The sequence below is a fragment of the Gavialis gangeticus genome, unplaced genomic scaffold (genome assembly GCF_001723915.1).
Source record: "Gavialis gangeticus isolate Ggan-Ray unplaced genomic scaffold, GavGan_comp1, whole genome shotgun sequence".
Classification (NCBI taxonomy): domain Eukaryota; kingdom Metazoa; phylum Chordata; order Crocodylia; family Gavialidae; genus Gavialis; species Gavialis gangeticus.
In genome coordinates, this window is record NW_017729000.1 from 15,820,338 (window position 1) to 15,846,153 (window position 25,816).

General features: G+C 42.5%; 1 protein-coding gene across 6 annotated transcripts in view; it reads right to left on the reverse strand.

Moving 5' to 3' along the window:
* Nucleotides 1-305: 305 nt before the first annotated feature.
* SEPT8 (septin 8) overlaps nt 306-25,816 on the reverse strand; it is a 77,904-nt gene continuing 52,393 nt past the window's right edge. For 3 of the 6 annotated variants that reach the window (XM_019506341.1, XM_019506336.1, XM_019506335.1), the window contains exons 5-11: nt 23,725-23,886; nt 21,153-21,249; nt 20,434-20,602; nt 20,142-20,274; nt 19,099-19,286; nt 6,630-6,755; nt 306-1,607 (exon numbers count right to left, since the gene is read on the reverse strand). In XM_019506341.1, the coding sequence (XP_019361886.1) occupies nt 1,442-1,607; nt 6,630-6,755; nt 19,099-19,286; nt 20,142-20,274; nt 20,434-20,602; nt 21,153-21,249; nt 23,725-23,886 (1,041 nt within the window). In that variant the 3' untranslated portion in view covers nt 306-1,441. Of the gene's footprint in view, nt 1,608-6,629; nt 6,756-7,829; nt 8,771-11,084; nt 14,479-19,098; nt 19,287-20,141; nt 20,275-20,433; nt 20,603-21,152; nt 21,250-23,724; nt 23,887-25,816 lie in introns of those variants that run through there. The other 3 variants (XM_019506338.1, XM_019506339.1, XM_019506340.1) reach the window with 3 other exon arrangements.

Genomic DNA, 25,816 nt, shown 5'->3' on the forward strand with positions numbered 1-25,816 from the left:
TAAATTTGCATGCTACTTGGCAGGCCAACCAGTCGGGTCCATTTTCATGTGCATACAAACAACCGCAGACAACCTTGTGTAGGAAGTTGGCTTCTTTATTATTTATTATTTTCAATTTGTACAGGTAATACCATCAGTGAAGAAGCTTGCAGCGCAGAGTGGTTGTAAATGCTCTTCAGCTGAGATTTTGAGAATGGAAAGAATTATACTAGATAAACTTCACTGGGATCTTTACACAGCAACACCTATGGAATTCTTAAACACTGTAAGCACTACATTTTGCAAAAGCCTAAACTAATTTTGTTTCTCTCTCTCATTTATTTATTTTTAAGTAAACAGCTCTCTCACCAGATAAGACTAGAAAACACAGATGCGCTCACATGCACACGCGCGCACACACACACACATCCCCCACCTATGCAGTGGCTTGCAAAGCCACTTATTTGTAGCTATCTGCAAGACTTTTAAAGAACGTGACAGTGACAACATTTTTGGTTGAAACATACTGCCATTCCAAACTTTCCATTTTTTTTTCAAAAATTATTCAACCAGACTCCCATTTTTAAAGGACAACTAAAATTGACTTTAAAAAGATTCTCATACTGCACAACTATACTCCATTTTTATTGTTTTTTTAAAATACACACTGCAAAAATAGTTCCAACTATTTCCATTCTATTAATACTGTACATAGAAAGCTGTCAGAGCTTTTTTTGCTACATCTTACACACCAGTGTCTTCTAAACCCAGCTCTCTTTCCCCTGCTGTAACTTGACCCTTGTTTTAGGTTTTAGACCATACTGATCTGGCACTTAAATCACATTGTGGTTGCTAATTATTTTATAGAAACAACAGAACTCTTCTCTAAGAAATGAATGTATGCTGGTAAGGCAAAAATCATATGGCACGAACATGTCATGGGCATTTTCTTATGGCAATGTGAGGCTACTTAACCCATGTTGGGCTGTTGATTATGACAACTGCCTAACATAGCCAGGCGCTTGCAATCTGAATCTGCTGAGAAGACTGAATCGTGACAATTGTTTTTACTCTCATCTGCTGGTCTAAATATGTATCTTTATTTGAGTATCTGAACTAAGATTAACTTCTTAAACTGGCCATCCAGGTAATGCAGTGACTTCAGAATTTCTGCTAGAAAACACAGACCTTTACATTCATTATAAGCTTGAAACAGTTCAGTGGTTGGCAACTACAAACACAAACCAAGTCACACATGGTAACAAGGAAAAAAAAATCTCTGAGCTTCCTGATATGAATCAAAATTAGCTTGCGCTTTTGGTCAATAACATGAAACATACAAAGTTCACTGTTGACCTTTGCTATTTTTTTTTAATATATAAATATATATATATTTTTCCTCTTCTCTCCAGTTCCATGCCATGGTGATGTCCAATTGGCCCCATCTACTAAATGGGTGGGCTCAGATGAATCCTTCCCGCCATGTTGCATTCTTGACCAAACAGCTACAGCATTGTATGGCATGCCACCAACTACTGCAGTTTAAGGGCTCCACATTGGCTTTGGTGATCATCACCTTAGAGTTGGAGAGGCTGATGCCTGACTGGTTTCCTGTTATTACTGATCTGCTAAAAAAAGCACAGGTAGGAGTCAAAATGGCCTCCAACCACAAACTTGAGGCGTATGCAAAGATAAATTCATAGAGTCTGTTCTGTAATTATAGTCAATACTGCTGCTGTTAAATGTGCATTCTGAGTTACATATGCATCTTGGGACCCATCTTCCTTTTGCTACGAACTCAGTGATAATGGGAGTAACACAGTTATGGAGGAGTGTCTCAGATGTGATTCACAGTCTGTAACTGGGATTCTAGAAAGAGCTTAGCATCCCACAGCTGCCGTTGTTCTCTGTGGGACTTGATGGGTGCTCAGCACCCACGCATGCCTATCTCTTAAGGCTTAGGGCTGCAAGAATCTATTAGTGCATTTATGCCAGCTGAAAAACAATTGGTCTTTGGCAGTTACAGCTAGAGGAAGGCTATACCCCACCTCTAAAGCATCCGTGTTTCTTGAAACTGAACCATTACTACTGATTTACAAAAAACACACATGCTCTTTAAAAAATATGGCCACTCGGTCTGTGGCCTGGAAGCCTGTAGCCCAAGGATCTAGTCCCAAATTTGCCACTGGCTCATTGTCTCACCTTGGACTAGTCAGCCACTTAATCTGCAGGCCCTTGTCTCCTCACCAGGAAATCTGGGATAAAATGTTTACCCACCTTCTGTTAGGTACTTTGTAGATCTACAGAGGTGAAGTTCTATGTCAGTGCCAAGATATTATAAACTATACGCAGAGGAAGTCTGATGCATTTTCTCTTTTCACCAAATATATTAAATTTGCACATTTAATAGAGCATTGACCAGAGTACAGAATAATTTAACAAGCTGGGGGGAAAAAAATAAAAGTCAGACTTGTTTCTGTCATTACAGGTAGACAGCGTCAAGTTTATCCACTGTAAAGAGCTTGTGGATCAGCAGCTGCTGCTTTCACAAGCATCCAATGCTGTTTATATTTTTAATCCTGCCAACCGAGTCGTCCAAGCCCGTCCCAAGGGAAGTCTACCCTACCCTTATCCTGAACTGAAGAATTCACAGCAAGTTAGTTCGAGGATGACCATGAACCAGTCAGTTCCAGCAACTTTTGTGCCTATTACAACCAAAAGCTGTGACGAGAGCATGGAGACAGATGAGTTCTACGATGGGTTCAGGCATCTGTACAATGAGGAAGGAGTCCCAGAGGGTGGAAGGGCTAGTATTGCTAATTTATGCAATAGTCTGGTGCAGGGGGAAAATGGCTCTCCTTGTCCTCCATTACAACCCCCTGAAGTAGCTTAGAAGAGACCGGAGCTGCAGCAGCTATGTAGGTCAAGACAAATGGAATAGCAGATGCAGCAAACTGGAAGCACTGGGGGCTTCTGCTAGGATAATGCCAAAAGGGTTAACTTGCTGCCTCCTAAAACAGTGTTTGGTTGCTCTTTTCCCACCGTTTTTACTTGAGCTGGACAAAAGCCCCCACAGATACGAATAGCTGAAATCAAACAACTCAGGGATGTGAGTTCAGCAGATGGGGCTGCACACTGCAGTAGGGGGAACCAGCCTTCTTGGGACGCTTGCTTCTGCACCCAGTTGTCTGCAATGTGACAGCTTCAGCCATTTCACTGAGCCTCCCAACATTGCCTCTCCTCTCTCAGACTTCATAATTCAAATAGCTGCATTTGAGAGAAGCAGGAGGTGCGATGTGGTGATGAGAGCATTGCACTTACAACAGGTCTGCTACACTATTCCTTGGGACCAAATTTAGAATTGTAAAAGCAAATGGTGAGGTGCTGTGAGAGTAGTCCACACTTCCAGGTAGGAAGCCCCAGTTCTACATGGGCCTGGTCCCACAATCAAAGCATTGGGTGCTGAGCATCTTTCAGAATCAAACCATCAGTGCCTAAATCAAAGCTTGTTATAACAAATGGAAGACTTCCCCTGGATTCCAGTGGGCTTTGCCTCCAGACTGCACAGAATAGGCTGTGCAACACCATTCTGTTCACATTGCAACATTCCTTTCCTTCCCTACCTCTCCAGACTTCTCATAAGGGGTATTTTAAAAAAAACCCATCATTTTTGCCTTACCTGCTCCTCTTTGCAGCAAAGCAGTTAAATTGACTTTCACAGTGTGTAACCATTTCTCACTTTTAAAGCAGCTTTATACATTTTCTAAAGGAAAGGGTAGGCTTATTACTCTTTACTAATTTTTTTTTTTTTTAACAGGGCCAGGTTTTTAAGGTGACTTTGTGTTAATTTGGAAGCATAAATCAGAACTGTACTGTGCAGTAATAGTGCAGGCATAGATCCTGCTAATTCTGGCAGTCTGAAAGCCCCTTATGGGTGTGTGTAAGGCTAAGCCTTTGGCAGGGCTCATCATATAGAGCATATGCCAGCAATGGCCCCTTCCATTTACTCCTGAAGTAAACCTGGAGGCAGGGTCATAGACTCAAGTGCCATCCTTATGCTGATAATGGTCTTACCCAAACCTTCATCTGCTAGGCAGCAGCACTCACTGGTGTAAGACAAGGTTTCTTGCTCATCTCTTCTCACCTTGTGCTTATGGGAGTTGCTTCTCTGCACCTGTGGTTGCAGGATCTCAGTCTTAGATTAGTGGGTAAATTAGCAGATTTAATTTAGGGATTGTTCTGTTTAAATGCTGCCAGTGGAGGCACTGTGGGGAGATGAGCTTCATGTGCATGGGCGTGTGTGTGTTTAGGCAGCATCTTATTGTTTTAAACTGCAAAAAGCATGGTGCTAAATGTACCAAAAATTTGCTACTGAAGTGAAGACTTAATGCAAGTGCCAGTTGTGAGTACAAGTGCATTCAAATAAGCACTGGGACTCTGGGAAAAATTGTCAGGATCACCACAAACTGTGAATGCTGTGCTTTCAGGAGTGCGAACAACAAGATTCCTTATAGATGGTGGTCTCTGCACAGCCTGTGTGATTGCAAGGAGGTAGTGTGAAGTGGAAATGAAAAATAATGCACTATTCCAGAATAGAAAATGTTTACAAGCCTTGCACACATCTGGATGACTATTTGTGGAGGGGCTTGGAATGTTATTTATTCATCCTGCCTGAGTAGCATAAGGAAGGTTTCCATTTTGTGATAGGACCAAAAAAAAAAAAAAAGAAGAAAAAGCAGCACTTTTTCTATTGTGTACTGTGACTTGATTGCCTGACTTTCAAAAAAAGGCAAGTTGTCTTTTGTAGTTTTCATTAAATAAAACGTAAGCCAAGTCCTGGTTTCCTGAGCATGTTCTTTGAGCTGCAGAACACAAGAGTCTGGAGTGGAACTATGTTCTGCTCTGACTCCAGTCTGTTCAGTTCCTGTGAATCTAATGAAGTGAACCTGGGTTCACAAAAGCTTGCACTCTCTCCATATATCTTATTTAGTTAGTCTATAAAGGTGCAGATCTACTTAGCTTTCAGTCCCTATGAAGCCAGTGGTACTGTGTTAGGGTATCCTGTCAAGGCCCAGTTTGGGCTCAGGATCATTTCCTCATGCAACTTCCCTCTCTTTACTACCCCTACCATGGCTGCAGTCAGAACCACAACATGCAGATGCAGCGCTAGACTAGACAAGCAGTTAACAGTTAGAAAACTACTGTGGCAAGTTACAGTACAGGTAGGTACTCTAGTCTATGCTGACTCCTTGTCCAGACATTGTCATTTCTTTCCTAAAACAGACAGAAGAACAAGTGCGGTATCTTCTCTTGAGTCTGAACAATGCTTTAGCATGTCACCTCCTGATGCATGCTCAAGATTAGGCTTGGTTTGGCCGCCACTAATGCATTGTTTAGGTATGAGGTTGGTCTCATTCATATTAAGGCTGAATTCTTCAGCTAACATTGAATTACAAAAATTGACTCAAGGGAAGATAAACCTGAAACATTTGGTCTAGGACTGGAAAGGTCTTGGGAAAGAGGGAGTGTAGCATATCTCAGTACTGCAAACACCTTGTCACCTTTCAAGTGGTCAGTAAATGGGTTTGATTATTGCTGGTAGCAAACTTTTCTAGGCTTTGTTTCATCACTTCATGTAGCATGTGAAATTATCTACAGTATTTGTGCAACTCTTTCTTCAAGATGTTTCCTCCATCCTCATTTCCTTGTTGACATACAAGCATTTTGAGATTCTGACTCACAAGCAAAACAAATGTGAACCACCACATAAGCATATATGTACAGAGTAAAATCTTGCACTCCCCTCCCTGACCTCATCAGGCCTCTCATTTATGAAACATACCCTGATGGAAAAGGTTATATGCTACAGGTAAAGCATGTTGCAAACAATCAGGTCCAAGTGCAAAGAAGTTCCTGCAGACCAGCATTCTTCTGAGTAGGTTTATCACTACAGCACTTGATGTGCAGTGATCTACTAGAACATTTAATTTATGCAGCTATACAAATAAGGAAATTCCTGTGGCCAGAAAAAGAGCAATCAAAAAGAAAACGGAGTTTTTGATTCATAACTCTTTTCCCTCAAATCAAGTTTCTGACAGGGCCAGGAATATGCTAACATTTCACACACAGACACCTGGCTACAGTAGAATTGGCTTCAGGATTGTCACTGTGTCAAGTCCATCAACTATCCTATTTCCATCTGGTACCAACACCAAAATCTTCAGGAAAGAGTTGTAAAAAACTAGACAATAACCCTCCAACTAGACAGTGCAGCAATGTGCCAGGGAAAAAGTCTCTTCCCAAATTCCAGTTGGTTAGTAGCTCGTGTTTTGTTCGCAGCATGACAGTCAAAACACTAGATATATTTTACCTTAAATTAAGGTAACCAACAACATTGTATCAATGTCACACTGCTTTTTTTTAAAAAAAACATGCTACAGTAAATTCTACTGGCTTAATAGCCAGAGACAGTGTGCCCCAGTGTTATGCTTCCCATATAAAGCGTTTCCCTTTCTATCACCACCACCACATACATTTTAGTGAGTCGCTAGTGCATTTCTTTTAAAACTGGCTTTACAGCTTTTAGTCCACTTAGCTCACGCAGTGCTAGCAATGCACTAGAGGGCTACCCTGTTCTAGCACTAGGTTACCTCATATAGGAGTTTTCAGCATCTTCCCCACGGGCATCTTCTCCTGGGCATGTGCTTATGCTCACGTTCTTCCTCTTCCAAGATGCAGCCACAGCATCAAACAAGTTATACAGATACTCTGAAATGCTTGTAGGAGAGTTTAATTTTAGTTTGTTAACATGACAACGCCTCTATTGCTTTTTAAAGCCTCGGCTAAGGTGCTCTACTAGTCAGCCTCAAGGAAAAACCAAAACCCTCAAAACCCACAATCATCCAGGTGTGTTTAAACTAAATTATTTTGGCTGGGACATTCTGATGATCCTCTCCTAGGACAGGTCACCTTCGGCAGGCTGCCAAGTGCTGAGCTCATGACCACTAGGAGAAGATCATCAGAACCGATCCTCTTCTCAGCACAGACCTACTCCCACTGCAGTACAAGGTGTCTTACCATTGGCCTTTATGGCAGCAGCAGCAGCAGCTAGCAAGCAATCCACTGTGCTCAGCTGAAGTTTTGGTTCAGACTCCACAATTTGGCTCATGGTGCAGGCCCCAAAAAGGTATGTATCATCTAATTCTGCTGGGCAGACCTCTGGCTCCACGTGGTTCTGGGTCCTACTCAGATGCTCGTGGAATAAAAACCTCCCTCCAGACTCCTGTCAGGGACAGCCCTAAGCATGAGGAAGACCCTCAGCGAACAGAAGCTGGCTCCCATACCACACGGCCCCTGCTTCAGGGCATGTGGTGGGGCAGGGAAAGTGGCAAGATCAGGATCTCCTGCTGGCTGAAAATGTTCAGCAATTTAGAGCAACTCCTAGGCTTCTTTAACATGTACTGGAGGTCAGGAGAAGTGAGGAAAAAATACATACTGTGGAGCTGTAACCAGCCCCTTGACAGCACCCACCAGCACTCAACCATGTATTTATATTTACTTATTTTGAAAGAGACAAACAGAGGGGACTTGCATTTAGGACTTAAATGTATGGTTAGTTATGACTCTGGACAGAGTGCTCTACTGTTTCACTGGCAATATTTAGATTTATTGCAAAATACACTTTTAAAGTTGAGGTTCATTTAATAATTCTGCTTTTTACTAAACCTACCTTTTCGTGCAATCAGGAATAATTCTTGTAACTGGTTTATGAGTTCACTTTAAACAAAAACAGAAAATAGGGTTTTTCTGTATTTCTACATATGCCGAGTTTGGTGCACAGAAAATGTGCGTTTTTTTTACAACAGGGATATGCCTACCGGGTAGATACTGTGGTATAATGTATATACCCTAGAATCATGAATGCTACTTGTTTCCAAATCTTTACTTTCAGGATCTAATACCTACAAGCGTATCCCCTCCCTTAGCATATGTCATTTAGTTGTCCTTTAAAATGGTCCCCTTGTCTCTCAATACAAAACATTTGCAGATAGAAAAGGATCCTGGAATTGCAATCCCGTATTACCCATATTTAAGGAATCAAGTGCAAGCACAGAAGTTAGGGAGAGGGAGCTTTGGAAAAGGGATTTTAAACATGAGGCACATGTGTTATTGTGGTAAAACTGAATAAATGAAAGGGTTTTTTGGTCTATAAAAACTTGCACCATAAATCTACATTGAAAAAATTATACAGAGGAGTTATTGCTAAGAAATATTAGAATCCAGCTGATACGTTAAGGACATTAAAAAGTCTCTAGTTGCATTCCAAAACCAAATTAAGAGGAACAAATCAAAACCCATTGTAATGGCAGCTTAAATAGCAAGCTGAAAATTGGTTTCATGCTGACACATCAAGATTGTTCCTCTGCTACTTGGAAACTTTGCTCACAGTGTAAGTGCTTACAATGCCTGCTTTGTAAGGATTCTTAACCCCAAAAGTTAGTATTTTGGTTTTAGTGCATGCCATGCATTTAGCCTCAATTAGTGTTTTATCCTTTGGTGAATATCTTAGATTTCATTTATCAAGAAACCTAGTCAAGGAAACTTCTGCAAATCAAAAAGTATAGTACGTCTTAGTTCTTGCTATATAATCTCTTCTGTGCAATATATTGCAAGCTTAAAAGGTGAAAGCACCAACTAATTTCTTCTGCATGAGATGTTTTGGCCTTAATAAATCTTCTAATTAACATGTCTTCCTGATGTTATGGAGCACGCACTGGGAAGACTAAAAAAGCTACAGAAAGAACAAAAGAGAATCAATATTTAAGTTTCAAATAAATTGCATCAAATGTAGACAGCATAAAAGGTCAAAGCAGCACAAATCCTAATGTATGTAGTGTGGTGACATGCAGGGCTAGGAACAAGACAGGCATGTTGGATTTTGAACAGCGAGTGCTTTGAGGAAGGATTTTATCATTATCCAGATCTGGGTTGGACCTGGGGGTTTAGAATTGCAACTAGTAACGCTGGAGAAACATGATCACCACCGCACTGGAAATCTCATATGCTATCAAAACACTTCACTGGGAGCAGAGGATGATGGCATCTCCCTCCCTTATTCTCAAGTTTAACATAACAGCAGGTCTCTAATGACTGGTTAATTCAATGGAAACAGAACTTGCAATGATTAGGTGCCAAGATTCGCAAACCTGTCCGTCTACCAGGGACTCAAAAACTTTATATGCTTAGTTGCTACACAGCTCATCCTGTTAAGCAGCAATTGGCTGGGAGGTGAATGATCTGGGTTTCGTGGTTGATCCAGGGCAACAGATGTGTGGCCTGACCTTGGAACCAGCTGTTTGATCTCCAAATCTCAAGTTCCCCTTCTGTAAAATTCCCCATCTATAACATTATTCCTTCTTCACAGCAGGGTCATTAAACTTATTAAGTCTAAGTATTTGTACAAGCTTGTGCCATCTTTATTTGGAAGGTGCTAAGATGTGCAATATAATTATACTACAGTAAATTTCTGTGTTTAGAGAAACACTGTACCAAATTATCAAGTATTCACTCTTATACCAGATACTAAAGCAACAAGCATTCTTCTCAAGGATTGCTCAATACATCTCGCTTATCTGTACAGATCCTCCTCCCACTGTCCTACTAGAATGTACAGTCTTTAAAATGTTTGGAGAGAAAAGGCTGCAAAATGGTTCCTACAGACCACTTGGTATCAAATCCAGGCTCAAGTTTCAAACAGTTGAAAAAGGCTCAAACGATTCACCACACACCAAGACCTTTCTTCACTGAACGTTTCACAGGTTACTCCACCATGTACAAATAATTCCACTGAGTCCTTTGGTTTAGCACAACATCCACTGGAACTGTGGATCCACGGGTCAGGACTGCTTCCAGAGGAACCGGAGTTGTCATTTTGTCACTTCCATTTTGAGTAAACCGCCTATCGACCACAGTGTCTAAAGCAACAGCAGCATGGTCTCAATCAGTATCAACTACCAACCAGTGACAGCCAGTTTCCAGTGTAACCTTCATCCTCCTTACACAGGGATGGGATTCCAGGGGACTGGGCCACGGGAAGTCTCTTTATCTGGTTCTATCTCCAACTGGATCAAAATTAACTCTGTGCTCCCAGGCAGTTTCTAAGGTAGTACTGTCATGGCTACCAAAGGCTGAAGGGGGTTAGAGATGCACTTTATAGACTAATTCAGAGATGCACAAGCTTTTGTGAGCCCACGCTCACTTTTATCAGATGTCATCATGGCTAACTACTACCTCTATTAAAGGCTGCCCAGCAGTCCCCTGTACACCCCACACACTTCCTCTATCACTCAGATTCATTCAAATCTCCAGTGTATCAAAATATTCATTTTTTAAATTCTGAGTTCCTGACCCGATTTTGTCAAAAGTGCTATGTCTTAGGTCAAATTCCACCAGATGCTCATATTAAGATGCTGTTATTTATTCACCAAAGACTCCAAGTTGGGGCAGACAACAAACAGGACAAGATGCTAGTTAAGCTACACTCAGTTTAAGAGTTAGCACAGCCCCATGGAGTATACACTGAGTACCAGACTTCAGTTAGATTTTTAATTAGCAAGGCTCTCAAGGAAAAAAAGACTGTGCATTTGTTTTCCATAGCAGCTGAAGGAACTAAGGATATGCTGTGCCCCTGTATAAGTGCACAGAACTCCTATTAACATCCAGAGGCAGTGTCAGTAGGAGATGATGTCCCCAGTATCTTCTTGGGGCACCTTATTAACAGCTTGGGCTCTTTGATAAATGAGAGAAACAGACTGTAGATCTATGCTCATTCACAAAATCTTACAGTCAGAGATGGTTTATAAAAAGTAGTACTTGCTGAGAAGACAGCAGCATAAATATTGACCCGTAAGATGCTTTTCTGTGAACTGCATGAGAGAGTTCATTATTTTTATGCTAAAAAGATCCCAAATAAAAGTCAACAGAAAACAAATACTCTAGAGCTGAATGAGCTTGCAATTATTACATCATTATTTCATTAGAGATCTATTAATTAGATAAATGTAAGTTTGAGAAATCATAGTCAAATAAACGACACCACAGAAAACTCAAAATAAACGTGAGATTTAATGAAAGAAATAAGTACAAAGTGAAAGGAAAGAATTGAAAGCCAAAAAAACAGTATGACTGACAGTGAACGAATGCAATATTTTCTGAGTAGCATATTACAAAGAGCATTTCCACAAATTTCTCCATGTTTTCTGAATTAAAAAAATTAATACCCACTTCCCTGTGAAAACTGCTCCAAGCACAGACACAGTCTACAAAATTAAGAGCCATCCAAAGTACATTTAAACTTCAAAAGCAGACAAAATACATGGTAGTAAATGTTTAAATGATAGAAAATGGATATTTTTCATTACCGCCAACCTGTTATATAGATGAATGTAAAAAACATTAAACAAAAACCAACCAACAACAACAAACAGGAAAAAAATTATAATGGAATTGCTCTATTTGGGTATAATGCAACCACCCCTTATTTTCTTCTAGCCTACAAACACAAGAGGTAAATCTTCCAATGAAAGTGAGATTAGCATCACATTATGTTGATAACTTGTTACATAAAGAGTAAGTCTGGAACTAATGCACCAAACATAAGTATGGAACTTATGAACCTACGCACCAAAGAATAAATTTGGTCTTGGTCAAAAATATGAGAAATCAAGTACTATAAAAAAAGTAATAATTAAAAAAGCATATAATGACTTCCATTGCAGATAATATTATGTTGATTAATCCAAGAGTATTAATGACCAAGTGAAGTTGAGGTCAATATTTAAATAAAAGGACAACGATGTTCACCACAACATGAAGTCAATGCATATAAAATAATAATAATTAATAATAATTAATATATTGTTACATACATTCTGAATGTCTTCAACATAAATATACGGAAATCTCTCTAATATGGCCATGGACTTTTTTCGTTCTAACTAACATCCTCCAGGAAGTATAGTTACTACTCTACAAAAAGGTTATTTTCTATTTCTGATGAGCCAATCATCAGAAAATGATTGCATAGATGACCTGAATTTTGGCAGCATAAGATCAGGAGAAAACTTGCCGACTGACAAGCTTGATGCAATCATTTGCATATGAGCAAATCACCTAATTCCAGCCCTCATGAATGCTGCCCTTTGAGAAGACAGAAAATAAATAACAACATGGCTTTACTTGGGCCAGGGGTCAGCAACATGCGGCCCATGGACTGGAACCAGCCTGTGCAGCTGAAGGGTTTTTTTCATTCACCTGCGCTGCTGCTACTTCTCCCAGCCCCCAAGCTGCTCCCTGGCTTCAGGCAGGCCCAGCTTCCAGGTGGGGGGACTGCATTGGGGCTTGGGAGCTGCAAACCACCTCTATGCTGCCTCTGCTTCTCCACCCCCAGCCTCCCAGCTGTACTGTGGACAGAGCTGGAAGCTGCAGGGCTTTAAACGCAGCTCCCTGTGGGCTCGGAGCTGCACCTTTGCTGCACCTGGTGGGTTGGGGGAAGGAGGAAAAACAGAGGTCCTCTTGCAGCACCCGCGCTGGGGATGTGCAGCTTCCAGCCATCCTCACACTGCAGCTGGGAGATGAGGGTATTCCATCGCTGACATGCTGCCAAAGCCATCTGGTCCACATTGGACCAGAGCTGGGTTGTTCCAGCCCATGGCTTATTAAAGGTCACTGACCACTGGCTTAGGCAATTAGTCTGTCATTTTTTTATGGAGCTTTCACTTGAATAAGATGAGCATGATTGGATTTTGTTTTGCGACATGATTGTTTTCAGCCAATTATGTGCAAGGATTGTCTTCTTGTATGTGACAATAACCTGTATTCTTCGACCATATCTTCTCCCAACGTTTGACAGTCACTCTTTACAATACATTTAGCTTCGAGAGTCACAGCCTTCAAAAATTAAAATGGTGAGATAAACAGCAAACTAGTAAAGAAGCATTACCAGTCACCATCATCTTTCTTTTTCAAAATGGTCTGTTTTTAAATGTACCTGTTTAACTTTCATGAGGTTCTTACAAATATCAAGTAATACTGTGACATGATTTTCAGTATATTCATTAAAAAGGCCAATGTCTGTATAAAAATGCTTCAGCACCTGAGCGGGTATTTAAAAAAGCTGCTTTAATAGAATATGTAAGCTGAAGAATCTTAACTTACTAATCTTAGCTAAATGCTCCCTCTGAACTGACCTGTTAAGGGCTCAGGAGCTGCCAGTGCATTTGCTTAAAGACTTCTAAGATCAATCAGAAGAAACCTTTAAAATGAGCGACTAAATAAAACTGGTGTGTTCACAACTAACACTTAGCCAGCTAGGGTTTGCTAAAAAGGCTTTTCTGAATTCTAAAAAAAGCACTACACTGAAGCTAGCATACAATACTAATTTTCTTGTAGCCCAGCATCTGATACTTTTTGAGCCTAACTGCTTTTAACTAAGAAAATGGTGTCTGAATTCTAGCTAGCACACCCTTCAGTCCTTACTTTGTCTACATATATCATACAAAGACTGGACCCCATAGCTGCTACTTGAAAAATGTTGATTCTACAGATTCCTATGAGCTCAACTGCCTCAAAAATAAAAACATGGCTTCCGAATATCAGAGAAGCATTAGAGGAAAATGTTTCTGAGACGAACTGAAGAGTTTGATAGGAATGTGGGTATGTAGTTTCTTTCAGGGTCAGATGGCTTCTCTTCACTATGTATCTGTTTATAGTTACCTTTTTGAAACTGCAAGCTATTGAAGAATTCAAGACGACGAAGCAAGCATCTTTTTCCTTAACAGCAACATGCACTAGTATATTACAAGTGAAGTTACACAAATCCCATAGCTTCACATCTTCCTATTTTAAATGTTCCAATCAAAATGTTAGTATGTGTGCGCGTGTGTGCACGTGAACATGTAAATTCAACTGGAATGGAAGGGAAATTCAAAACTCTTTTAAAAGTCTAAACTTACTCAAATTAAGACTTTAGATAGAGAAATAAAAATGTTGAGTGGTTTTCACATCATGCAAATGTGGGGGGGGAGGAAGGGAACCCAAATCGCATTCCAAGGAGCCCCTTTAACCATTAAAAGCAACATAATCTGGAAAGTAAATATTCAATCAACTGGTAAAGTGATCTCAGATGAACAATCACAGTGATGGTATAGGTGGATGCTCAACCATCAAATAAAAATAAGTGTCCTCAGTTTCAGGATGAAGTGACTTTGTATAAGGGAATTTACGAAGGGTAGAGTTGACATCCTTAAAAGCTATTTATAAGTCCTGTACAGAGAACAATGAATTGTTACACTGCAACCACTGAAGATACCCATTTTCTCCTTAACTTTGGTCCACTCACACAATGTTATGACAGAAGGATCACAAGGTGGGAAACTCAAGCAACTTAAACACATGTAAGTACCAAGTCCACTCTTGGCCTGAAAGTCTGTGTGTGATTAACTGAAAGAAACAAAAACATAAAAAATGGCATGGATTAAACTTATGGAAAATAAAACAAAGCAAAATACTAGTGAAAATACACCATGAAATAAAAGAGAGCACAGCCCTGACACCAAGATTCACAGACTGAACATACCCACCCCAACAAAGGCAGTGTAAGAGCTCAATCTGGGTAGTAACCTCACTCACAAAAGATGACTTCCTTGTTAAAACACAGAACCTTGTTCCTGGAGAGTTAACATCTCCATTTCCTTACTTTATTAAAGAGGCAGAAAACCCTTTATTTGTAAATATGACAAGATAAAATGTTAAATACAGGTCACCATCTTCAAACAGAAACAGGTGGACACTGCCTCTGCTGCTTTCCTTCCCCATCAGCCTGGGAGTCTCTAGACACCCAAAGGCTGATATTTATACACTACCAAACAGTAAAGTGAACCTCTCTAGTCAGGCACCACTGCGGCAACTCCTGGAATGGGGGGCTGAAGCATCCCTAAGACTGACACAGCTGCTGTTTTGGCATTCCCACAGCTTAAATCCCCAGTATCCTGCACCTTGTGCAGTCATTTACACCAGGGCAAAGTCAATCTGGCAGCACCAGACACTCACATTGCACTGGTGGTAATGACTACCCCAGGTGCAGAGCACGAGAACTGGGCCCTCCATCTTCACCAACTAACGGAGCAGAACTTCAGGCTCTGCAATCAAAATGCAGACATCTCTAGTCATAATACAGAGTATTCCCTATAAATTCAGCATTGTAAAAAGTGTCAGCCCAACTGGAGCTTTTCATCCACACATCCTGTCCCCCAAAGGCAATCATTCTAGAGAAAAGATCTTCACGTGTTTTTCAGTATATAAGTATATATATGTAGTCATGTGCTTTACATGTGAAGGCGAAACAGCACAATCAGGAAGAGGAACCAAAGCATGTTCTCTCTCTTGTCCAGCAGGTGTCACTCTTTGCACTGGTTAAAGCCATTCAGATTCCAACACTGGCAATTCAGTGTTGGTTGATGTGCATCTAAACGAGAACACTGGTTCAGATTTTAAAAGCTAACTAGGCACTTGCACCTCTTTAATATCAACGAGACAGGTGTGTCCAAATCCCCTAGTAAATGAGCTTCTCCCAGCTGACATGCTACAACTTCCCTCCTATAGACAGGGGTGAGTAGGATGAACTGAGCTGTTCTCCTTGAATAATGCCCCTCTGACATGTACTACTGGGATGTTACAAAAAGGTGCAAGTGCCAGTTCTTGACACTCAGAACCAGTCCAGACAAAATACTGGTAAAGGGACAGTACAACAGAATATTGGCAGAGGAAGAGAAATGAATCCCTGCTTCTGGGGCAGGCAATCCTGCTTGAACAGACCACACGTTGTTACGCTGAAAATACAGCACATTGGAACTGGGGCCCAGCTGTGGTTTTTCAGTGGTTTCTGTAGCAAGCTAATAAGATAAATAAGGGGGAGGGGGACTATTCAAACTTCCTGATTCAACCTGGGTTGGTGATGCAAGCTGTTAGCTTGCTGTTTGTTCCATCACTGCTAGTAATAAAGATCAGATAACTGACTTTATTTAACAATCCATTTGATGATGCACAAAGAATCCAGCTCATTCTTCCCCCACTGCACTCTGGAGGATGCATTTCAGCCAGTATAAATAGATTGTACCTTATTTACAATTAGGTTCTTGCCAAACTGATGGCTGCCATATTCCTATAGCCCCAAATGTCACTGCACCTGGTTTTTAATGACAGTGTCATGGTGCACCTCGTTATGGGTTAATGAAAAGGACATTTCAAATCATGCCTTTGGACAGACTGTTCAAGAACAGCGCACCAGAAATCTCACTCTACAAGCTATGGAGGATAATGCAGAGTTGAGATTCAAACCTGTACTGCTTCCGTCTACTGAGGAATTCAACAAGTCCATTTGTATACTCACAAAAAATCATCAAATATATGCACATTGGTGCATTTTTCAAAGTAGGCAATGATAATAAGCATTTAATATAATAAATAATATAATAAATGCTTTGAAACTTATTGGACTGAGCCAGCCCTGAGCCCTCTCCGAACTGAGCTGATGCAGCTTGAGCCTAAGCTGCAACAACCTGTTCTTGTTATCTTGATGCTACTCATGAGCAGAGACTGCCTACAAAGCTAAATGGCATGATGCAAAAGATGAGTAACTATAAATACAAGGTCCTGAAGACTAGTTCTTCAAATCAACTAAAAACATATGTGATGGCTAAACAGCACAACCAGGAAGAGGAACAAAAGCATGTTCTCTCATGTCCAGCAAGCGTCACTCTTTGCACTGGTTAAAGCCATTCAGATTCCAACACTTTGGCAATTCACTGTTGGTTGACATGCATCTAAATGAGAACACTGGTTCAGATTTTAAAAGCTAACTAGGAACTTGAATCTCTTTGATATCAAATGGGACAAGTGTGGCCAAATCCCATAGTAGATGAGCTTTTCCCAGCTGACATGTAATACAAAATCCTTCCTAGGCCACATCCAGATGAGTGCAGATGTTTGTTTCCCAGGGGAATGCCCGTGCCACAAACACTATGGTGTGCAGCAGACTACCCTGGGTGGGGTAGGAGAGGCTGAGGCCAGCACCTGTGCTGGCCCCAGCAGCCTTACCTGGGGCCCTGGGGCCTTTTCAGGGCTGCAGCTGCACCAGGAAGTCTGGCCGGCAGCCAGGGCATGGCTCCAGCCTGCCAGGCTCTGGTTCTGGATGGTGTGCACTGCCGCCATGTATGCTGCCCTGCTTTTTTTTGGCCTTGGGTTTTTTGTGCCCAGAATTTCCCAGGTTCAAAAAAACCCACAAAAAACCCCAACCCTGCACTGCAAGGTAGCAGCATGTGAAATGCCTGAATGTGCAGTGCATGGTGGAAGAGACAGGTCTGCAGTGCCACATATCACACATCTGTGCTCATTTGGACACAGCCATATACACAGCGCTGGGTAGGATGAACTGAGCTATTCTCCTTGGATATTCTCCTTCAGCTGCAAGAGTCTCAACATTTTAGCAGAATTTTCCAGTCACCGGAAGTACTGAACATTATGCAACTACAGTTTACAGTGCAGCAGCAGGGAAAGCTACTTAACCACATTCTGCATTAAATATACCTGGGTGATCTTAAAGCTCCTTCTCATCATAAGGCAAGGGCCATATTTTGATTTTTCTTATACTGGTTTTGATTTACACCCACAAACTGATAACAGAATGGGGTCTCTTTCTTTCATTGGGCTATAAAGCCAAAGATTCTGCATTAATGCAGAATCATTACTGACATACACAATCTTGAAGTAAGAGTTGGGGTAAAGTTTTCAGAAAGCGAACAAGCATTCTGGCTTTACTCTGTGTACTTGTGAAATCGGCAGATGCCGTATAGTATTTTGCAAGCAGCTATTAGACTTTAGTGCTGATTGGATGGGTCTGCAACCTGGCAGCCAGAACCAGAACTGCTTTGTTACCGCACCAGTAAACATCAAATCCAAAGCAAAAACACATTAAACGGTTGAAGCCATCATCTTCCATCAAAGGAAACAAATTTCTGGCACAGGGGCAAAGAAAGAGCTGCCTTAATACTTGATCTTGCCTCAAGGGGATTATAAAATGCTTTGAAGTATTGTATCATGCAAGTAATTTCAGACCTGAAAGCCATATTGTTAAAAGTAAACCTGCATTATTTCTAAAACTCGTATTTTTCTTTCCACTATTAAAATGATCAGGCTTAAATATCTGGATCAAACAGTTTTCGGGATGTTATAGCCCATAAACTATTTAAGTTCCTTTGTTAAGCAGAAAGCTATGTAAGAAATATTAGAACAACAGAGAAGTACTAGAGTTTATAAGATGATTTTTTTCTCCATTTTGTCCCCAACCCTGTACTCCATGCAGACTGACTTCAATGGAATTAGGATAAAGCCCTCTGCTTTCCCATTTTCCCTCTCATTCACATGGGCCTATATTGTGAAAACCACCGTTCCCATCCTCATACCTTAGCAGGGTCTCACTGACCTCAGCAATACCAGTGAAGGTATTACGCGCAACACAAAAAGTCAGTTTGGCCCATCAAGGAAAATAAAAAAGCTCCTGTCGAGGGGTCAGCGATTCTGAAGAAGCAGGATCAAACCCAAGGGGCCAAGCTGAATTTATATTTTCCCTTCCTTCTGAGATGCTGTTTCTTCTTTTTACAGCTGTACTTTAAACAGGGTCCCCAACCCTGCAGCACAGAACAAAGACGACTGTTCTATTTGAGGTTCTGCTGGCAGAGTATCACACCACTACCAGACCCTCTGTGTCACTGCCCTGGGCAGGATAGCCAACGGGTCTCCCCTGGGGGTTCGTCGAAACACTCCAGTAGTTCCTTGAGATGGTATAAAGGAGATGGGCACAAACATGACCTGAATCTCTCATTCTCCACAAGCCTGAAAAGGGAGAAGTCTAGAAAGCCTCCCTTGATTAGTAGGCTTTGCAATATGCTCCTACGGCTTGATCTGTTGGTTTTTTTCAAGCTGCTGAAAACAACATTTTAAAATGGCTGAAACACACACACTGCTTCTCAGCAGAGAGGGGCAGATCCAAGTTAGGACACTTACTTTTTCTTATCTTTATCCTTCTTCAGTGGCTGCTGTGAAGTAGCGAAGGACTGGGACTGAAGTGTTTCAACTGCTACTTTCCGCCTGTTGAAGGCATTCATCTCCTCCTCCAGCTCCCTCCTCTTCTCCTCCACCTTCCTCTTCTCCTCCTGGTGTATCCTCTTTAGATGTTCAAATTTCTCATGTAGCTAACAGGAAATAGACACCATGAGCACAGCCTATGCTTGGCTCTGGCTCTTGGGCCTGCCCGTCACAGAAATCTGTGCTCACAGACCCTTAGATGTTATGCAAAGCCCCAGCAGGGCAAAGGGATCAAAAGTTTGAAACTAACTCTTCAGTGGGGCAGGGGTCTAAAATTACCTGCTCTTTGCTCAGAGGGGCAAGACGAGATGTCATACTTGGGCTAGTCTGTCTCATGGGTAGCTTGTTATGATGTACAAAGCCAGGAGGGGCACTGGATTAGACCTCAAGAGATGCTGGTTCTGTTCCCACCTCTGCCACAGGCTACCTCTGATCTTCAGACACCAAGTACCCAATTTTCAGCAGTTACTAGCATCCCATGGACTCAACAGAAGCTGAGTGAGATTGGTGGGGCGATGGGCTCAGCTTCCCTGAAAGAGTCCTTTAATTTTTCTGGGCTAAAGTGGGCTAGCAATCACATCCTCTGTGATGTCCAGCACGACTCAGATAATGTGCTGAAAGGGGAAGAAGGTATAGAGTCACTTGAGCTCTTTTGAAAATGTTATAATCTGTTCCCCCTCCCCCAATTTGTTCTATGGTGTTCTGTGGGGATCATTTCATTAAGACTGGGAGGCCCAGATCTCTAGTAATGGGGCCAATATTTACAGCCAAGGAAGATCCACACGAGACCATCAGAGACCAATGCTCAGGCACTGGGAGACCCCAGTGGGGGCTGCTGTTACATCCTGGTGATCACTGTGCTCCGTGCATATATTACTCAAGTGTTCACACACTGCCCCTAGCTGGATCCTAGGGTTGAATGTGTGGCAAGGGATCACCCTGCAGGCTTCTGATCCACTCACCTCTCTTTCTTTCTCTTTCAGCTCTGCTTCCGTCTCCTTGACTTTGTTCACAAACATTTGCCTCATTTCTTCCTCTTTCTTCTGCAGCTCACCAAGGAACTCTTTTCTTTTGGTCTCATACGTTTCTTGGAGGCTGAATTAAAAGCAAACAAGACCCAGATCATTTAAATACTGCTGCGTTACTGGCAAGTTTATGCCTATGTGCTGTTGCCCACAAAATTCTGACAGACATCACTGGGAGCCAATACTAGACTCCTACTGGACACTGGAGGTGGAGACCAAGGCCGCTCACCTGAAGGGCTGGCTGTCAGGATCCGTGTCCTTAAACCCCATCCCCTCCAGCTTGCACCGCCGGTAGAGCTCATAGTGGCGGGTATGAGTCTGTTCCCGAAGATCTTCCATGTTGACTCGAATGAGCATTTCGCGCAGTTTCACAAAGTCACAATGGCTTTCATTCTCAACTGGTTACAAAAAAAATGGAAGAAACCACCTTGGGGAGGAGGTGGGAGGGGGCTGCATACATAGGGGCCTTACAGACTAACCCCATCCATATCCCTTCTCAAGGAGTTTGGACCTCAAACAGAATTAACAGAGCCTTCCCAGGGGAGAGCATGGAGACAAAGGTGGGGGGGCAGGGTGGTTCCCTCTTCTGGAGGGATCAGCCTAGGCAGGACTCTGCTCTGTACAAGTGAGCAAGGCCATACAGCTATGACATTACATGTGAGAGCTGTGCAGTATGCACAGAGGGCCTGAAAGGAAAAATCTAGTCATTGTATGTGTAGGTGCAGAGCACAAGCTGCCTCTACAATGCACAGGAGGTGAAGGGGATGGGTACTGCTTAGAAGTGAGGGGTCAGGCTAACTATAAAGGCAGGCAGGATCATTCCTGCCAGCACAGCTGTGCCCCATTTGAAAAGGAAATACAAGTGCACTTCAACCCAGAAAAAAAGCACAAGTTGCTCAAGCTCCAAGAGAGGGCACAGGTAACATGTCACACTGCTGACGGCCTTACCTTGCACCACGCCCCAGGGGTACTGCCGAGCTCTCACCAATTTATTTCCAACTTTCACCTCCTCCGTGCTGCCGACAACAGCAAAGGGCAGATGAGCCTGAAACAACCAGCCCAAGTGATTCAGCGCAAGAGTTCATCTCTCACAGGCAGCTTGACACATTTGCCACAAGCTTCCTCTAGCCCAGGCACAATGTTCACTTTGAAATCCTCTCTCCCAAGCACAGATTCTTCATTTCTTGGTATAACAACAGTCTCCACTAGGGAATGGCATTAATGGGGAGTTCTTGAACTGCAGTACATAGCTGTAGCAGGGCAGAGCTGGTCAGCATAATGGTAGTGACTTTGGCACTGAGCCAGTAAGGGAGATCTCTCAGCAATGCCATGGGCAGCTGCTGCTGAACAAACTAGCACCATCACCAGCAAATAATATATTACTGGCTTCCACATCTAGCAAGCAGAGGCAAGTCCTGGCCAGATCATTCTTAATACCATACTACTTGTATGAGCTAGGTCACTTCCAAAGGCCGAGTAAAGAGTGGTCCCTGGCCTGAGGAGCTACACAGACATCTGTAAGTTGGGAATTGCGCAGCAGCTCGTACACAAGCATTTTGCAAGACATTGACAAGAATAATGCATACTAGTTGCTTTACATGGGATGCAGTGTCCAAATTTGGAGGTGCGGAGGGGCACAGCCCACGAGGAAGCCTGGCATCAAGATGATGGCATCACCTTTGTCAGTATAATACAGACTCCCTGCACTCTGCATAAACCTGCAAGGTAACTAGTACAATGTATTTTGCTCTCCCATCTTGCAGTCCCCCAGCCCAGGCTGAATGTTCCCATACACAGAGAACTAGAAGACCTGAGAGTGCCTTTGTCTTGCCCCAAGGAAAGTATCACTTAGGAGCACTAAGCCTGGTGTGAGGAGCTCTGCCGAAACACTGCACCTGTTCTGCCTAGAACCAGCCTCTCCTGCCACCTGTGCAGTACTTTACCAGAATAAGTGCAAGACCTGAGGGTTCACTTACAAGTACTACCTGACAGTTTTGAGCTTTGCCTACAAGATTTGCATTGGAGCAAGCCTGAGTATTTTAGTGGCACGTGGATGGCAGTGTGCTCTCAGTTACAGCAGTACCAGAGATCACTGCACTAATCAACTGTATGCCAATCTTGGTCTGCCTGGGTGGGAGCCCTGGCCACTGACTACAAAGGGATAGGGCAGGCAGAGGTCCTCAATTCAATTCATGATGAAGAAAGGTCTTCTGTCCCTCCCCCACTCCTCAAGAATTGTGATGAAAACCAAACACTTTTGTGCCAACATTAGTCTACCTTCTTTGAGTTTTCATCCATAAAAATGATGCCCCAGAATTTTTCAACGAGCAACAAACTTCACTCAGGAGGGCAGCATTTTTGTTTCACTAAAAATATTCACCACACTGGCACAAATTTCAGATTTTGGTTCTTGTAATCCATCAAAAAAAAAAAAAAAAAAAAAAAAAAAAAATCAGACTTATTTTTGATGAAAAGCCCAAACTATGCAATAAAAATGGACTTCTTGTGCGAATTGCCATTTTGAGCAAAAAAAAAAAAAAAAAATTTAAGCTAAAAATCAAATGAAAAATAATAAATGTTCAGCCAGCTAATCAAAAGCAGAGTTCAAACATGATATTTAAAGTCAAATTCACTGAAACCTGAGATTTGTCATTCCAAGCTTTTCTCCCCCCAGAATAAGGAATTAGCTTTCTTAAAAAGAATTTCAGTAGAATTATTTTTAAGTTTTTGAATTTTTTTTCTTCAAAACAAAACTCAAACATTCAATTTTCCCCTCTCTCCCCTCACCACACTCTATTTTCACCCTTTTTAAATTGTGCCACCAGAATAGGGAGACAATAAATTTAAAAAAGGGAAAGAGGAATACTTTTCATTTTTTCATCCAAAAATCAGAATATGCAGTCTGCTCGATCACTAAAATTTTAAGATTTATAAAACACATCTAGTACTTTGCAACCAGCTCTAACTCCAGGCTGCAAAGCTAGGTACAGACATTCAAAAAGCCTGAGGTGGAATCGATCTAAGTTACGTGGTTTCCTGCAAGCAGCAGAGTTTAGACAGGTAATGAACAGAACACACATCTGCCCTTCGGGGCGGGAGGGGGACAAATCTTAGACCGGGTTCCACCATTTTTAAACCAGTCTATGTGCACTGAACTTCTGTTCTATTATGGGTATAGGCTGATTTCCAATCACTTATACCAGTAAACATGTAATGTCTGTACCTGGCCCAAATGTGCAACCCACATTAGATGGAAACTGGGCCCCTCCTAAGAACCATCTGAGATAAAGTGACAGTCTCATGTTAATGAATTCTAGTATGGTGAGGCCAAAGGGCATAAAGAAAACTGTCTATATCCCCTTTTGCATCAGCCTTAGGCCTCTGTTAGGCGCACAGTTCACTTTTAAAACAAACAGTGTCAGCCCAATCCCCTGGAAGCAGGGTTTTAGTGTGTGCCATCATATGGTGGGTTTGTTCATTACCAGCAGCAGAGGAAATGCAATAAGAACATGTTACTTACGTTCATTACAGAGTTGATCTCAGCCACAGCCTCATCATCTGTGGGGAACTGGTAGATTTGCACTCCATTGCTCACCAGCTCACTCATGATCTTTATCTTAAACTTGTGCAGCTCACTCTTGGAGATGGTGTCTGCTTTGGCAATGATTGGGATGATGTTCACCTGCAGTGGAGGAAAGGGGAGAACTCAAGGGAAGAGGTAGAGGATGCATCTGGAAGTGACAGCACAACAGTTGATTGAGATTCACTCTGGCATTGACCCTGAAGGAATAGCCACCCGGATGATGATGCTCTTTAAGTTTCCTAAACACCCAAACATGCAATACTTTATGTACAGCAAGCAGCTAAGCACAGGTTGGGGTAAGATGCTACCATCTAGGCCTTCTGGACTAGCAACACAACTCCTGCACAAATGCCCTGCACTAAACATAGGCAACTACAGGTAAATCCAACCCTCCATAAACAAATGAGACACCAGACAAGAAATGCTCCTCAAAAACTTCCCCCCCTGATACCCACAGATTCTGACAAGGTACTGTCCCAGCCTTTGGTGGTTGAGCCTCTCTCTCCAGGAGCTTTCTTTCACACTTCACTCTCCAGTTTTGTCTCGGTTTAAGGAGCTCCCTGTAACTTGGATCTGATCTTTGTCACCACTCACAAGTTGTCTCATTGCAGACATTTCATCCCCCAGCACATCTGAAGAAATAAGCTCATCCACCACAATGTTCCAGGCAGTGCTCAATGAGACAGCATGAAATCCCCTGGCATTCCCAAGGGAAGGGCAGGGACTCTGTCAGGATCTTTGCAGCAGTCCTCAAAGCCTGTCTGAACAGCTGCAAAACCTCTGAGAGCACTGCAGTACAGTGTATGTCTCCCAGCTGCCATGCACCAGTCCGCAGACAGGAGACTGTTTTTATACTTGTCACTACTCAACTTCACTTTCACACCCGCAGCTGCTTAGACAAAACTGGCAGCGTGCGGTTGTGTCACTGCAAAACCATTTCTTCACAGCTACAGCTTGGCCACTTAAAGCTCGAAGAGGAGACAGAGCCGCAGCCATGCACCTCATCCAACACGAACGAGGCCTTCAACAGGGGAACTACAAGCCTGCTGTGGAAGGTGATGTTTGGGTCAGGGCAAGGAGACTTCTTTTCTCTGGAGACCTGGGATGTGTGTCACAGAGATGGAACAAGTCACATATGGTGTGTGGGGCTTTTATAGGCCCCCTTGGAGGTGAATGCTGCATCAAGTGGAGCCAGCTAGAGTTGCAGAGGCAGGGAAAAATCAGTTTACAGCCCTCTGCCTGCGAGCTGAACAGGCAGCTCAGTGAAGGCAGCTGCAGCTGCATCACAGTCTCTCTGGACCTTAGTGCCCATCACGTGCCTGTGTTAGAAAGGGTTGGGCAGCACAAATGAATCCTCGCTCAGCTACTACAGTAGCAGGGGCCATATGGGTACCCAAGGGAGACAAAAGAAGCATGGAAAGGAGCCTGTCTTGTTCTAGTCCCCACTGGGCAGATGTCTTTGTTGTAAAAAACAAACAAACATATATCAGCATGACAACACCATGGATGAATCTGGCTCTTTGTCTTATTTGCATTAAGTGGACTAAACTGAGCCTGCTGACAAAACAATAGGTCCCCCTCTGCTGAAAGTGTTAGCGTAGCTTGGCCTGACTTTCAGCTACGCAGGAGATAGTCTGGCATGTCCTTTCAACAGCAAGCAAGGAGTAGGGGACATTAGCAGCAGCTGCTTCCCCTTGCATTCTCATGAACGCTTTCATGCAGATGGAGGCTACCAGGATTTGTCTCTAATCCCCTTTGATCAGATTCCTTTTGCCTTGTAAAGGCAGGGAAAGGCAAGAAGACTCTCCTCTTCACAATTTAAGATCCAATAGGATTTGCGAATGGATGCAGCCATTGCAGACACAACTGCCAACAATTAGCTAACAACAAAAAATCTAAATTGGCTCCGGGTCTTCAGCTGAATTAATCCTGGATTAGCCTAACTGCTTCTGACACCTGGCACAAATATGCACAGCTGCATCAGCCCCCATCCTGCTATGATGAATTTCCCACCTTATTTAAATGGAGC